Source organism: Opisthocomus hoazin, chromosome 2 (assembly GCF_030867145.1).
Source record: "Opisthocomus hoazin isolate bOpiHoa1 chromosome 2, bOpiHoa1.hap1, whole genome shotgun sequence".
In the NCBI taxonomy this organism is placed as follows: Eukaryota; Metazoa; Chordata; class Aves; order Opisthocomiformes; family Opisthocomidae; genus Opisthocomus; species Opisthocomus hoazin.
Genome location: NC_134415.1, coordinates 95,331,550 through 95,347,498, shown reverse-complemented (window position 1 = coordinate 95,347,498; position 15,949 = coordinate 95,331,550). Strand labels below are relative to the sequence as shown.

The 15,949-nt window shown below is 36.8% G+C and overlaps 1 protein-coding gene across 7 annotated transcripts in view; it reads left to right on the top strand.

Annotated features, from left to right (window-relative positions):
• The window catches only part of MYO6 (myosin VI), a 112,783-nt gene that overhangs the window by 63,593 nt on the left and 33,241 nt on the right, over positions 1–15,949 (top strand). For 6 of the 7 annotated variants that reach the window (XM_075414484.1, XM_075414483.1, XM_075414481.1 and 3 more), the window contains 6 exons: positions 7,782–7,939; positions 8,919–9,010; positions 9,474–9,546; positions 11,938–12,065; positions 13,095–13,190; positions 14,257–14,430. In XM_075414484.1, the coding sequence (XP_075270599.1) occupies positions 7,782–7,939; positions 8,919–9,010; positions 9,474–9,546; positions 11,938–12,065; positions 13,095–13,190; positions 14,257–14,430 (721 nt within the window). Of the gene's footprint in view, positions 1–7,781; positions 7,940–8,918; positions 9,011–9,473; positions 9,547–11,937; positions 12,066–13,094; positions 13,191–14,256; positions 14,431–15,012; positions 15,160–15,949 lie in introns of those variants that run through there. The other variant, XM_075414486.1, reaches the window with a different exon arrangement.

Here is a 15,949-nt window from a genome sequence, read left to right as displayed (position 1 = left end):
TCAGCCGAAGTGCAGCTGTTTAAAATGCCTGCTGAACGGTTTACAAAAGACGGCGACAGAAACATGGCGTGACAGAAATAGGAGAGTGCAGAAGGCCGGCAGACTGGCGTTGTTAGTCCCCTCAGAGCAGAAACGGCACGCGGCGTTTCTCCGTATCGCAAGTGTTAATTATGACATGACAAATTTTTAACAGCGCTTTGATTTTATCTTTTTAGTTTTATTTGTTGATCCAACTGCGCGTTTTTAGATGTTCAGGCTAGCTTGTTGGGTTCTTGGGGGTTTTAAAATTTTCGTTTGAAAGGGTGGCGGTTGTACAGCATTTCAACTAAAATGGCCTTTTTCCAGGAAAGGAACAGCTTTGCTCAAGTCGCTGTCACATTTTATAAAACCTCGCCATGTCGGTGAATATGCTGTGTGAACAAAGACTAGTAGTCAGCCTGTTAAATCCATAACCTACACAGAAAATTACATATGCGCATGAATTTAACAGATATACTGCTTCAAGGAATATTAGTGCTGTGCTGAAAGTATTTCAGCAGATACTGGGATGCATCTTTCTTTGTCATGAGGGCTGTACAGTGCTATGATATTAGGTCTGGGATGCTTTAATCAGAGGGTAATACATCCACAGTTCTCAGTGTCTGGGTGCTCAGGTTCCCTGTGTTCGCCACATCTAATTCTTCTGAAATCAAGTTTCAGCTTTAAAAACACCACCGCAAATGGAAATCCAGAGGTGCGCTGCTTCTTGCTATTGCTGGTAAACAAACATTTAATCTTGACTGTGAAATTAATATTGTTTCATAGAAACATAAAATACAGTGGAACAGTATAAATTTAAGAGAAAGTTGGTTTATTTTTTCTGTAGCTACTAAGAACGTGTCACTATTGAAGCAAATAACAATCTTAAAAAAAAGAGTGATTATCCCTTTTTTTTCATTAGCTTACATTTTGACAAGAAGATATTATCAAGGTAACTTCCCAGGCACAGAAATAGGATAGTGATTTGTTTCTGTACACGTGGGGAGAAGGAATAATTGCAAAGAGCATGTTTAGGCATGATATTGATGATAACACTTCAATACCATGGAAGTTATGACTCTTGTGAAACTGAGTTTTGTAAAAATGATCAATTTCACTACAGTTGCCTTTTGTTTATGAAAAACCTCTAGCTTCCACCACAAATTTTCTCATGTTGAGATCAATCCTTCTAGCATGCAAGCTGTCAGGGACGCTAGCTAAGCTGCGAGCAACTGAATTGTGTGTTCTAACATTTGGTTTTCCAAGTTGTATGCTTTTCTATGTTGTGTAGTTTCTGGAGTTAAAGAAAACATTGCATCAAAAACTGAACTTGGGCTGAACAGTTTTTGAGCACATTAAAAATAATTCTTAACGTGTAGCTGAATGCATCAATCTTTTAATTAGGAAACTAATTAACATTCACTTCACTCATTGGAAGAATGCATGGCTGCTTCGTATTGACTTACGGAAACATTGTTTTAGTTTCATTGAATCACAAATGCAACTTCATACGCATTACACCAGACGTTTAATATATGAAAACCGTAATTAATTATCTGTATTAATATGGTTTGTCTAAGTTCCTTGCATATGTTTTATTTTTCAAAATTTATTATTTATGTTTTATAATATGAAATATTTGCTAACATTCCATAAACTTGTGGACTGAAACAAAGTAAAGGCTGGTTGATTTAACCTTGATATGTCACTGTGTCCAGTAAAGGTGGCAGGTGTTAGTTAATGCCTGCTTAGGTTATATCAGACTTATGGGTGGAAAGTTGATATTTGAGCACTTGAGAGTATTGGCTTTTTTAGCCCTCAAAGGGATGTAATAGATTTGAGTAATGAAGGTTTCCAGTGATCAAGATCTCATGCTGTGCAACTAATTCCAGCCAATGATGATAAATTAAAAGAATCACAGAATCACAAAAAGAGAACAGCTGTAGTAGAAATACAGTTCCCGCTTCGTGATCTCCACGGTGAAACCGATCTTCCTGGCCAAAGTGCGAGCATAATAAACCATCATAATAAACCAACAGCCTGTGCTGTTTGAACATTGTGTTTTTTAGGGGCATGCAGAAGCTGTCCTGAATATAAGTTAATTCAGAAGTCTTCACTTTAGCATGGGTATGGGCTGTTGTTCCAGAAATACATTATTACCAAATGGCAGACCTTTGATGTGTATTTCTGGATAGAGCAAACAAGTAGACTGCTTGGTGGTCTCCTTGTTTCTGTACTTTGAGAGAAGGGATATTCCAGAGTTAGAACCTTCATAGCGATTACCATGGAAAAAGTTACAATGCAGGGACAAATGGTAAGTAATGGTTGGGGAGGGATTATTCTGCCTTCAGTTAAAAGCTCAAGATCTAGATCTCTTCACAATATTTTTAATAGTGCATTTCTGGAAGGTGGTTATAAATTCCTCTCTCCACCCAACTCCCCCACCCCTCACCCCAGTTATTAGAAATCTCAATTAAATTAAAATCACTGTTGTCTTGCTGCCTTATTAGCAGATATGGAAAGTTACAAATAATTTTTCGCTTTATAACAGCCTTTACATGTAGGAAGACGTGGGTCTGGCAGGATAAAGTTTTTCCAGTTGCCAGTTTCCAAGTTGTACTGTTGGCTCTCTTCCAGACCATATCTAAATTGACAGCAAATCTTTGATACGTTCATCCAGGAGAAACTTTTTTAATTAAAGGTAGCATTAGAATAGGCGATTATATATTATACAGTACAGATGGTACTCATAACGGATGGTGGTATGAGAATTGCAGGTTTTGGAAGTTCGTAACCTTTTTTGCTTAATTCAGCTTGTGATCCACGATAACTGCTGATCTTTCTCTGTTGACTCACTGCTTGTCTGGTTATTCTCCATCTTGCATTTGTATTTTTGAATTCTCCTAAGTATACTACCACACACTTTTCTTTACTAAAATCTATCTTGGGGATTTTTAGATAGTATCTTCAATCTGTGGAAATAATTACACAATTATTTCACATTGTGAAAATTGCTAATCTTGTTACTATTATTTCCTGCTTTCTTAGTTAAGTATTGTGAGACTGTTCTTTTGAAAATACCCTTACTTTCCTCATTCCTGTTTAGTGAAAGTGATAACTAGAAGCAGAAAGGGGTTAAAGTAATCGCATCCGTGTCGGATTCAGATGGCACCCCACTGGAAATGCTCTCAGTGAACTATTGACTTGGACTCTGAGAGCAGATTAGTTTTGGCAGTTGTACACGTAACGTATAGATAAAGCGTGTCAGTCTGGTTTCCTTTTGAGAATGTTTGTGGGACATACCAAGCACTGAAGCAAAGGTGTATCATAATATACTGCTTCCCTTTCACCACATCTCAAGTGACCCTGTCCAGGAAGATTTCTTAACAACAAATACATTTTTTGTTACAGCTTCAAATTCACTTTGGATTAAGACTGTAATGATTTTCTGCTCAGCATATTTATCATGATAAGCCTGGGGCATTGTTAGCAGTGTACTGTTTCAAAAGTCTGGAAACACAAGGAGCTATGTTTTTGTGCCAGCAGGTCTTTCACCAATGTTTTATTTTGTGGATAGCAAAAACGAATTCAGAGGACTCCTTCCACCATCTCGAACGATTAATGTGTTAAGCCTTTTTCTCTAGCCTTTTCTAAAATTGTGCACCTAAAAGCAAACATATGCTAATAAATACGCTAATACCTTCTTCTTGTATGGCTTGCTGCATGTACAAGGGAAGTGGATTGGACTGTTTTAGATACTTATTAAATAGCCACCAGGTTTTACTGTGGTAGCATATTTTAGAAACTATTTGATTGCCATCAGTCTTAGAGTTTTGACAAGTACGATGTTTTATTTTGTTACAGCAACCCGGAGAGCTACTCATTTCTCTCTCTCTTTCTTAGGGACCTTTTGTGTGCAAGTAGATCATGTGAGTCCTAATGGGTCACAGTGAACAAATAGCTCAGCTGAAATCGCTGTGCTCAGAGTATAACAAAGGCTTTGTTCTGCTGGGCACAATGGAGCCAACAAGGAACAGAAGGAGGGTGATGCTACATGCTATCTCTGTGAATTTTATTAAATACTAATGTGGGAGACTTGACAGCTGCACTACTTTTTATCTGTCCTCGTTAGTCTCCCAAAAAGAGCGTAATGATCTCCTTGTTTGCTGATGTTTTTGCCATCCCTGTAAAGTGTGATTGCAGAGAGAAATAATGTACTAGTATTCAAAATCCAGTGCACTTCTTAGACTGTAAATGCACTGTACTACTCTCTTACTCGGTTTCTCCCTTCCCAAGAAGACTTTTAAATGGAACTCCATCATCCCGTAAATAATTTTACAGAGCGAATAATTTAGCTGACATCATTCCAGGTCCTCCAGCTTCTTTTGGAGTAGTACGTTTTCTACCAAAATGCATCTTTTGGTGGTAGTACTGAAGCCTCTGTTGGAAAAACATTGAGAGTCTAGGCCCTTCAAATTTTGTGTTTTTTTAAAAAATATTTTTCCCCAACTTTTCTCAAATTGCAAATGAGGTGTTTATATTCTTTAATTACGTAGGCCTTTCCCTAGGTAGTGTTACTTCATCCAGGCCATTTCATTTGTGAAGCAGTGACCGGATTGGGTGACAGTGACTGATGGGTATTGCTTCACCTGCTCTCTCTCCCCGTTTTGTTGACAACCATGGGCAAATTGTACATATTTTAACTGCAGTTTATTTGTTCGGCAAAAATTTGTGTACTGCATGGAATTATCGACAGGTAAATCCAGCCCACGGGAGCGCTTTCCCCTAGGCTAGGACTGTAGATCACTGGAAGCCTTACTGAAGAAATTTGTATGACGGCCAAAGAAGTTTTTTTTGTTGCACCCTTAGCAAATAGCTTAGAAAATTGGAAGAATTTCTCCCCTGTTCCTTACAAGTAGCTGATGGATGGAGGAGAGGGGGAGAAGGTGAAATGGAGGAAGGAAAATATATCTTTTTCCAGTTCAGATGAAAAACAGGAGCAGGAAAGAGATTCCTTTGTCACTGTGCGGCCCAGAGGAAAGGAGAAGCTTTGGGAAAGCCAGTTCACAAGAAGGAAGTTACTCTTGCTGAATGTCACTTCTGTAATAGGGCTCTTCTGTATTGACTGGCTCAGTGCAATTTCAGCATTATTTTGTGGTTCTGCACTTTCAGCAGTGCAAAACACATTGCAGGGCTACAGTTTCTTTCCACAGGTTTCTTTTGCATACAATGATAATGTAAAATAGCAATAGGGTTTTGCACGGTCTCTGGAATTCTACTTAATAATGGCAGAAATTTTTTTGAAGCACAGGAACATTTTATAAATACATGCTCTAGAAGTATGACTCGGATGTTGTTTAACGTACTTAAAAAAATAAATTGAAAGCAGAAATTATTTTAGTGTATTGTATTATGTAATGGCACTGCAGCTGACGTGGGAATTAGTATTCTGATCTCTTAAACGTATCAGAATGGAATGTAAAGTTACCTTCATTCTATTTATAAGATAAGATTTCTGTCAGTACTTGTTACCTTAAGATAAGTCAGGAGATACTTAGTGGAAGACAAGATTGTGTGTTAAAGCTAATTACTGTCTAATATAATGTAGCTGCAAGTGTCCTTAGTGAACAGAGTCTCTGATTCCCTGACTTGCCAGTCACAATGGAAAGTGATCTCCACCAGTCTTACGTTTCTGCATCAGAAGTATCATCTTTGAAAATATACAGAAATAATGAGGTAGTTTAGTGCTTGTGAATCCTGGGAAGTGAGGGAAATAATGCAGTGTGGGTAGGCTGCATAGCGTTAATTTTTCTTTTTCTGACCTGCCAGTTCTTTGTACTCCTGTATATGGAAAACTACCTGGCGAGGGCGACAGAGCCGCTCTGCAGTGGTGACATCTTGAACCTCATGCGTAGGGCTTACTAAACAGCTCAGATAAGCAATATTTTTTAAACATCATTTGCTGCGTATTTGAGAAGTTATATAAATGACTCCACCAACTTAGCTGGACAGTCTATCGGTTGATTATTGCAAATTGTTATTGTAGCGCTTGTGGTCCAAAGATATGAGAGGTGAGGCATATGGGGAGAAATAATATAGAGAGTTATATGGGAAGAAGTGATTAATATTTTTAAGCCAACTGATTGAGATATTTAGAAAAAGCATGAGAGGTTGTGGCATACAGCCATCATCCTGTATTGTTTATGACAAAGAGGCTTGGTGTGAAAAATATCTTGACATTATTTCTCCAGCTTCCTCCCTGCAAATTTTTTCAGTTTGCTTAGCAAAGGGTGTCTCCCTAAAAATCCCTTTTTTTGATTTACTCTAACATTGGGTCTATCTGTATGTAATGATACAGTGTTGTGCAAAGTCTTTGTCTGCTCATAGTTGTTCTAAACTGTAGGCCTTCTTTTCATGCCTGAGATTTTGGTACTGTCTGGTCAAGGGGCTGTTTCAGTTTAATTTTTTTTCTCTTTATATTTTTTTATTGACATGTAAAAATCCTTTGGAGTTTTGATCTTTGACAGTCTGATTCTGTTCTGATCCTGTTCAGATTGGTGGGACTTTTGCTTTTGAATTGTTTGGCAACATGATTGGTATATAAGTGCCATTTGCAATCATACCATAAAGCCAAAAGTTCGTTTTTCATACTTCTTTCACGTTGTTTCTTAAACACTTCATTAAGGCTCTATTTTTGTATGAATTGTCTTATTCTGGAGACTTCTATAGGTGCTTCCTTAGCCGTGTACAGCGTAACTGTTCTTAGTTTTGGTACTCTTATGTGTTAATCTGAAACCTATTTAAAAAAACAAACAAACCAAAACAGTCTTGTGGAATGTGTTTAGTCAGGAAATGAGGTGATTAAAGGTGCTTTGAAATATATGCATTCTAAGCTGTCGTACTGACTTTATAAAATAACTAGATATGTATTACTATATGTATAGCTAAATATGTGGTTGTATTTGGGGGCTGATCTAGATGACCTTTAAAGGTCCCTTCAACCCCAAACCCTTCTATGATTCTGTGATTTTCCTGATATTTGCACAGTTTTGTCATGCATTTCATAGGCTTTGAAGTTGTGACTCATGGGGGCTTTGTTGTTGGTTTTGTGGTTTTTTTTTTAATTTTTATTTTTAAACTGCTAAACTGGGATATAGGCTTGTAATAAACAGTCAGAATACAGAATAAAAGTTTATAAATAAGGGAGGGGGAAGAATAAATTCTCATCTTTTGAAAGGCCCCTTCTTTCAGTGTTTAATAATAATCCTTATTTTGGGATTGCATCTAACTTTCACCATGAGAACACACTCCCTGATCTGTGTGTGTTTATTGTTGATTAACTTACAGCCTTATAGCCTTAGTTATAGCTCTTATGAAAACATAGGAACAAAGACGTCAGAGCAAAACTGAGCTATAGGTTTTATTGTAATTAGGCAGCTCATAAATAGTTGAAATAACTTTTGTAGATGGGAATGTATATGTTTTAAATACCTTTCTCTGGCAATTATCAATGTAGTTTCTAATTAGTAAACGAGCATGAAAACATCTGCATCTCGCTTCTGCTGAGGACAGCAAAACATTATTCTTTCTGTTTTCAGGCAGGATAGTCGTACTTGGCAAGATTGTTTCCTCCCTGGGACAAGAGTTAAATTTTTTTCTGTCCTTTATACTAGTTGGAAAGGCTCTTTTTAAGTTTAGGGTCTTATCTCGGTATTTCAGAGTAAGGAATTCTGAAAAATAAGATCTGTATTTTTGTTTTTTAGAGTACCCTTGAAAGTGGAACAAGCAAACAATGCTCGTGATGCCTTGGCTAAAACGGTGTATAGTCATCTGTTTGACCATGTAGTAAACAGGGTAAACCAGTGTTTTCCATTTGAGACTTCTTCTTTCTTCATTGGAGTTCTAGATATAGCTGGTTTTGGTAAGTGTACTTGAAATAAAATAATTAATGTTCTAGTTGTCTATTATTGCCACCAAAGATTCAATGATAAATACTGTAATGGAGTGAGAGGGTTTTGTTTTTGGTAGTGGTGGGTGGGGTGGGTTACAAGGGCTTAAGAAGATGTCAAAAGAGCAGATAAAGCCTCATTTTCCTGAGATACAGGAATGTAGAGGAGGTCTAGATCTTCTCCTGATGACCCAATAACACTAACGTGTCAGCATGAAACTAGACATCTTTGGTTATGGTAATGGTTTCAGATTCCTCTAGTGTCTACATAGACACAGCTTCTGAAGGACTAAAAATTTGGAAATGGATCTTACTGTGGCCACCCGGTAAGATTTGTAAAGATATTGCATATGCACGCTGTTTTCCCATTCAGTCCTGGGAAGATCACTGTATACTGACAGGCAAATGAAGTCCCTGAGTTGTGGTCCTGTTTCCTGGGGGATGGATAGTTCTATTCCAGTGTTGAACTTCAGGCTCCTGATTAATCCCTGCAAGTGTTGGGCATTGTTGGTGCCCATAAAGCTTTTGTCTTGTTTGGCTCACTGAGATTCAGAATAGTGCATATTTTCTGGCATGCTGTAGCCCTGCTAAGGTGATGCAAGAACGGTGAAAAAGGGAACCTTTGGTTTTCAGGTCTTTAGAGCCATGATACCCTGTGCCAGCCTGTTCTAATGTGGATGTGTGAGGATGTATTGGTACAATTTCACTGTATGGTAGTATCTTGCTTTGGTTTGCTGCCAGGTTGCCTTAGAAATATGATCTGCCACAGTATTTTTATATCTGTCTTATGTGCAACTTGAAAATTTATAAAAGCTTTTATTTTACTGAAAGAAACAGATATGGATCTGAACCCATCTTTAAATATAAGCAATGAGAAACTTTTCTTATATACTATGTAATATAAATTCTTGAAAGACTGGTTTATCATAGAAGTTTGACTTCTGTTTTTCAGAATACTTTGAACACAACAGTTTTGAACAATTCTGTATTAACTATTGTAATGAGAAACTGCAGCAGTTTTTTAATGAAAGGATTTTGAAAGAGGTATGTTATATTTGATATTATTTTTGAGGATTTGTTTTTTTAGTAAAGAGATACTTAAAATAGCACTGCTTTCCATGAGATTGTACATTATGCTGAGATTAAGAAAGAATCAGCTGACAAACTGTTTTCTTACTGTGTCACATCTGGTTGCGCCAGAAAAGAATATGGCTATTCGAAAACCAGCAATCTTTTTTTTCTTCATCTTTTTTACCATTGATTAAAATGAGGCATCCACATCCTGGACAATATCTCATAACTAATGGGAATATCTAGTTGCATGGGCTTATCATTAAGGAGGTGAAGTTGGGATATCTTAAGCTGTGGAAGGAAATACTAAAATGTGTGTTGATTCATGCTGTATATAAAAATGTCTTTATGTTTATTTAAAAAAACATTCTTAGTGGGTGGAAAAAATATATGGTGACGTGTTTTCTCAATTACTTTTTTTTTTTTTTACTATTAGGAACAAGAACTTTATCAAAAAGAAGGCCTAGGGGTTAATGAAGTGCGCTATGTAGATAATCAGGACTGTATAGGTATGTACTTCTTGAAATGTCAAGCAATTCATTAGTTTCATGGAGAAAAAAAAGCTTCAAGCAGAAGAGATAATATGTGTAGCAGTAGTAATTTTATGCTTTTAATGACTGTTGCAAGCTAGTGAATTCTTCCAGCTTTGTATAACATTCCAGTTCTGGTTGATAATAGAGCCATATTGTCCTGCAGTGTGTTATAATTGCAGCTGGGACTTGTGAATTTCTTGTGCATTTTCCTAAAAAAACAGAACACCTAAATAAGATAAATAACGTGAAGAAGGGTAAGAGGGTGTCTGGGAAAAAATATTCCATGAATTAAAAAAACCGCTATCCCATTCCCCCCACCTTTTTCAAGCCAATGAGCAAAGAAGCAAAATTGGCTATAGGCGACAGGCTGTAGATGTTACTGCTGCTTTTAGGTTTCCATAGACTGATATACCAGAGGCTTGAGAGTGGTGGTGGTGGTTTTTTTTTTTCCCCCTCCATGTTCCACTTGTGTTCTCCACATTGATGTCCTGTGAACAAATGTTCATCGTGTTTTTGTATGTACAGTTATTTGCTTATGGTAACTAGTCAGTCCTGGCTGAGGAGAGGGTTCAGAGTGGCAGAATTCAACATCTGTTGCAAAATGTGTGGTTCTTCTGAGTTTCTATAGCTCTGCTGAAGAAGTTTTCACTTTTTCAGATAGGAGTGTACAGTCACTAACTCAGATTTAACTGCAGACAGCTCTTGTAGAGCAAACCTCTTGGCCATCTTGTGAAAAAGCAACAGGAAGGTATTTGGAGGAGGGAACAGAAGCATAGCAAAAGGAAATAAGTGACTTCTGTGAATACAAATCTTGTAGAGGTTTAATAATGTGTTTGATAACATATATATGAGCCTGAGCCTGTTCCCAAAAATGTTGTTATAAAGACTGTCACATTTCTATAAAAAGGATTGCTTCCCCCTCAATGTGAGTCGTCTTTTTGGTTTTTTTTTTTCAAATGTATCTGAGGATCAAAAGGGATTTCCTGGTGACTATTGGAAGAAAAGGTCCAACTGTCTGACTCATAGTGGGAAAATGGGTCAGGTTGTAGAGGTTGTTGCCAAGTTGTTGCCTTTTTCCTGCCATAGAAGAGGTTTGGGCAGCTTACCTAAGAATACAAGTAGCAGTCGTGACCCCTTTTATTACTGCAGCCAACATATGGCACCCCATCACAGATTTGACACATTGCTTCATTGTATGAGTTATTCTTGGGTAAGTTAATAAAATTACAGCTTAGTTAAACACAACATACATGCCCTTTTTCTGTTCTTGCATGGTCTGGAGAAAAGGTGTTTCTATTGCCTTTTGAAGCAAGTGAGAAAAATAATGTTGGTTTGTGTCGAAATATGATTTTGTTTAAGGTGTTGGAGCAGGCCAGTGACAGCAGTAAATGTAGAAATATTAACTGTCACAAAAGAGAGGGAGATTATGTTGACACGGACAATTTTTTAACACTATGGAAGAATCTTAGAAACAGTCATTAGTATATTAGAATGTTTTGATGGAATGGTAGTCATTTGTAGCTACATTAGCTTATTCAGATTTGATAAGCATCAATTCTTTGGACTGGGGCTTTGTGCCTTATATGTAGCCTCGTACTGTTTACAGTCTGTGGTAAGAGTTCATAGGCACTGCTGCAGTACAAGCATTAGTCATTTCTTCCTTACCACAGGGAAAAAAAGTAGGTAGTAAAAATTCCTCTTGCAAGAACAGTTTCGTAGATAGTACAAGAAGGTTTTAAAAGCTGCAAAATTCTTTTGTTTAGTAGTTCCAAGACCATGAATTTCTATTTCAGCTTTCAAGGGTTTTTGTATATGTATGTGAAAGGTCAAGGCAATACACTTGTAAAAAGCTGTGAAACCACCACTGTATGCTTAAGTCTAATCTGCCTTCCTTAAAACGAATGCATTTCATTTTTCTTCCTGGATCCTGTTACAAATGGAAGTATGTGTCTTTTCATACTTTCAGTTTTGACATGTAGTGAAACATGGATGAAAAACTTAAAAAACCCACCAACAACATAAACAATTATCCCATAAAAACCTATGGTTGTATTACATAAACCTTTTGGGAATTAGATGACTAAATTCAACTTGAGACCCAGAGTAAAAATCACACAATCTATGCTTGATCCTTTTTCCCCTCATGTTCTTTGTGTTAGAGTTAGAACTTGGTATGTATAGGATATCGATTAAATCAACAGCTCAGAATTAAGTAGAATTGATTTGCAATGACTTTTTGTATTTTGTGTTAACAGCTTTGCATAGATACTGTTACACAGAATCAGATCAGTAGCATTTTAAACTTGTGTTCAGTTCTGATATGAGGTTATATATTCAATTTTTGTAAACATTTTGTTTTATTAATAGATTTGATTGAAGCAAAATTAATAGGTGTACTGGATATTTTGGATGAAGAAAATCGTCTTCCCCAACCAAGTGACCAGCATTTTACTTCAGTAGTGCACCAAAAACACAAGGACCATTTCAGACTCTCAGTAGGTTTATTTTCGCTCTCGGTTTTGTTTTAATAAAACAGTTCTTGGAACAGTTGAGAGTAGCACTTCAATTTAATGAAAAGCTTTCCCAGGAATTCTCATACCACACGAGTCTGCACAATCCATATTTTTCTATTAAGGACAGGTCTGGTTGTTAGGTTTGTTGAAAAGATCATTGAAGGGTTAAGTCTTCTAGCAATTCTAATATCCTGCTGAAACTAAAGCTGTATTCTTCATTTACATTTGAAGTTTGTTAACATGTAATGAATGAAAAGGAAATAAAAACACATTTTAATTTAGATTATTTCATATCAGATGAGCTATTTTGTTGTTCTTTTCAAAAATTGCTTGCTTTGTTGAATATCTGGCTCGCATGGAGTGTCTAGCTAGCACTACATAGGTGAAAATAGGGAACACACAAGGAAAACCTTTTTGTTGTTGTTAATTCTTTAACTCTGTGGAAGATTAATGCACATTATTGCAATTTAGGTACATGACTTCTGTTGAAATTAAAAAAAAAAAAAAAAAAAGTTCCCTGCTGAAAAAAATGCAATTTACCTTTCATTAAGTTTCCACTTAATCTTCCTTAACTGGATTGCTGTGCAATGAAACATTTTTGTTGGTGTGTGTATAATCAGCTAGGTGGTTGCACTTTAAAATATGCCATCTAAAAATATATTTTAAGCTTCTGTCTGATCCTATTCATATGACAAGGCTATTCATCAGCTGTGGAATGAATGGTGTAGAAACTGCTGATTAAAGGCAAAAAAGAAAATCAACTAGCTGACGTAGTGATCCTGGTGACTTTTATTTTGAATGTGAGGTATCTAAGGGGGTGAATGAGAATGAAAATAGGTTTTTGGAATATCTTGGTGTGAACAGGAATGGTAGCGGTCATCACAATTATACTGCAGGAAATGTCATTTTTAACACACAGTGCTCCTGGCAGAATCACGGTGACATTTTAAGCATAAACTTTTCCTAGCTCTCCATGTAATTCTTGTTTGTAATTCAACTTTTTGATTCCAGATTCCTAGAAAGTCTAAACTGGCTGTTCACAGAAATATCAGAGATGATGAAGGCTTTATTATCCGACATTTTGCAGGGGCAGTATGCTATGAGACGGTAATTTTACTTACACAAAACTGGTTTTGTTACTCTTTGTAGTACTTCCACATTTTTTAGTGTATGTAGATTAAATAACAAAATTTCCTTTCATCAGAAGAGAAATTAAAAAGTTGATATGTCTTAGCTTTGAAACTAATTTTTTGAGTATGTGACAGAATTGACATTTTCTTTTAACTTCTCAGATTACTGAGTGTTTTGATGACGTATTTGGTGTAAGAGTTTGTTATAAATCTGTAGGTAATGGTGTCAATATTAAATACATTGATTCATGCTCTACTGCAGATCTTGCATCAGCCGAAGTTTATATCTTGGGGAGAGAAATTATTGTTCTCGTCTCACCATTAAATGCTTTTATGGGGCAACTGGCAAATTCATATTTCCTTTGAATTAGTTTTGGCCTCTTCATAAATACTGAAGTCACTATTAAAGTTGTACTAGAAGCTATTGAGAATTTTGTTAGTGTGAAACTGGATACTAGCAGCTTGATCTCTGGATTTCAGTGTAATGTTTTGTTCTTAACTTCTAAAAGTTAGTGAGCCGATTTAAATAAACCAGAGAGGTAAGGTCTGTAGGAAGGGACAATACATTTTATTAAATCAACTGCACTTAAGTAGTCATAGTACTGCTAAAATAACGATTTTTCATTTCGTGTAGTAGATGCACCAATTAAAGTGTGCGTGTTAATTCCTATTTCACAACAGATCTTAAGTGTTATCAGAACTCCCAAGTGATGATGTGCTGAGTACTAGAAATGGAAACAAGGAGGATAATCATTGCCAGAAGAGCAACTGATCTCTCAAAACGCACTAAATCTTGTCCTGGGTTTCATGATTCCCAACAACATCCTTCAAATTTAAGAAAAGGAACATCTTTACTCTCTGTCGTTAATGTTTTCTGTGTCCAGTTGAAAAGTTGTTTGAAATAATGTATGAATATTTACACCACATATTCTTCCTGAATTTTGAATTACATATATAACTTTGCTTTCTTTAATTTTCTTTAAGACTTAAGTAACCGAGGCAGTGAAACAACTGTGCTATTATTTCTTGGGTTGTCTTTTCAGATGCAGTTTGTGGAAAAAAACAATGATGCTTTGCACATGTCGCTTGAATCGCTTATATGTGAATCCAAGGACAAGTTTGTTCGACAGCTGTTTGAATCTAACACTAATAACAATAAGGATCCCAAACAAAAAGCTGGGAAACTTAGTTTCATCAGTGTGGGAAACAAATTCAAGGTAACATAATATAATAAAGAATCTTATATTCTTGTAATATATGCCACTTCTAAGTTACCTGAAATAAGTAGAACCTAAGGTTGGGAGAACTAGCAGCAACTTGAGATTAATACAAAGAAAATTATGTAAAATAAACATTTTTTTATACTGAATTATAAGAAACCAGTACCTTCAAGCTATGTGCTATGTGTTTCTCTCAAAAAGATGTTTTGTAATAGTCCTTACAGAAATTACACAGTAATTTTTAAGGCAGAATTTTGCACATGCAAATAAAAGTCTTTATTCAAAAGGTTTAAAGTCTTGATTGAGATCTAAGTTTGGATTCTGTGGACTTCAGAGGATTCAAAATGTGACCAAAAGTTTTCTTCCATTCTATCTTAATTGTGCATCCTAGAAGACCCATCAATTGGCTACAGTTTGCCAGTCTCAAAATTTGATACCTAACCACTTCTTCCTCTTCTACAATATAAAGATAGTCATGGCTTTCACAGAAAGATGTTCATTGTGCTGAATGCTTCCTTTCTCGATACCTGAATCTGATGGCTTCTCCTCATTTTCTCCTTTCTTCTGCTTGTTGTAAAGCTGACCTTCAAACCTTGTCTTCTCCCAATGTTTTCTGCATCCTTTTCTCATTCAGCAGTTTTATTTTAGCTGGACTATTCCAGCTCAGGATGGCTAGAAAGAGAACTGTAGGGGAATTAAGAGATGAAAAGCAGGCACAACCATGGGCTGCAGGTAAATTTTTCCATCTCATGGATTTACTGTTGGTAGAGCTGCTGCAATTTCAGCAAGAGCTCTCCTCAACGCATCTGGGCCAGATCCAATGAAGGATTTGTATGCCTTCAAGTCAAGTGCTGCAACATTGTTGGTATGCTACCTTACCTAGAGCACCTAAAACCCCACATCATGTTCCTGGCTAGACTCCTTATACTGTCCCTGGGGAAAGCAGGTATCTCAGACAATCCAAAAACCTTCTCATAGAGCGGGACACTGCTGACAGCAGAGGAGCGTTTCTGCTTTCTGCTCTCTATCGAGGTAAAGTGCTGAATTAGGACTGTGAGAGAAATTCCTTCTTGCATAATTGTAACTTGTGGCTAGTGTTTAGAACTGTTCTCTAAAAATGCAGGGACTGAAGAGCAGGAAGGATATGGTAGCAGCACTTGCTTTTCGTATAGCAGCAGTATTCTGCTTCAGGTCTATACTATATTTGGTGTTTTGTGTCTACTGTATTTCTTGTAGCGACAAGTTATTGGTCAGTCTGACAAAGGGGATTCTTTGTATACCTTTCTGGAGAGGGGTTGTTATGTAGTCAGAAGTTAAATTTTGATGGGGCCGGGAAGACATGACCACCAGTTTTGACACACCAGAAGGACGGGATGCCATCCAGAGGGACCTGGACAAGCTTGAGAAGTGGGCCCATGTGAACCTCACGAGGTTCAACAAGGCCAAGTGCAGCGTCCTGCACCGGGGTTGGGGCAACCCCCACTATCAATACAGGCTGAGGGGTGAAGGGATTGAG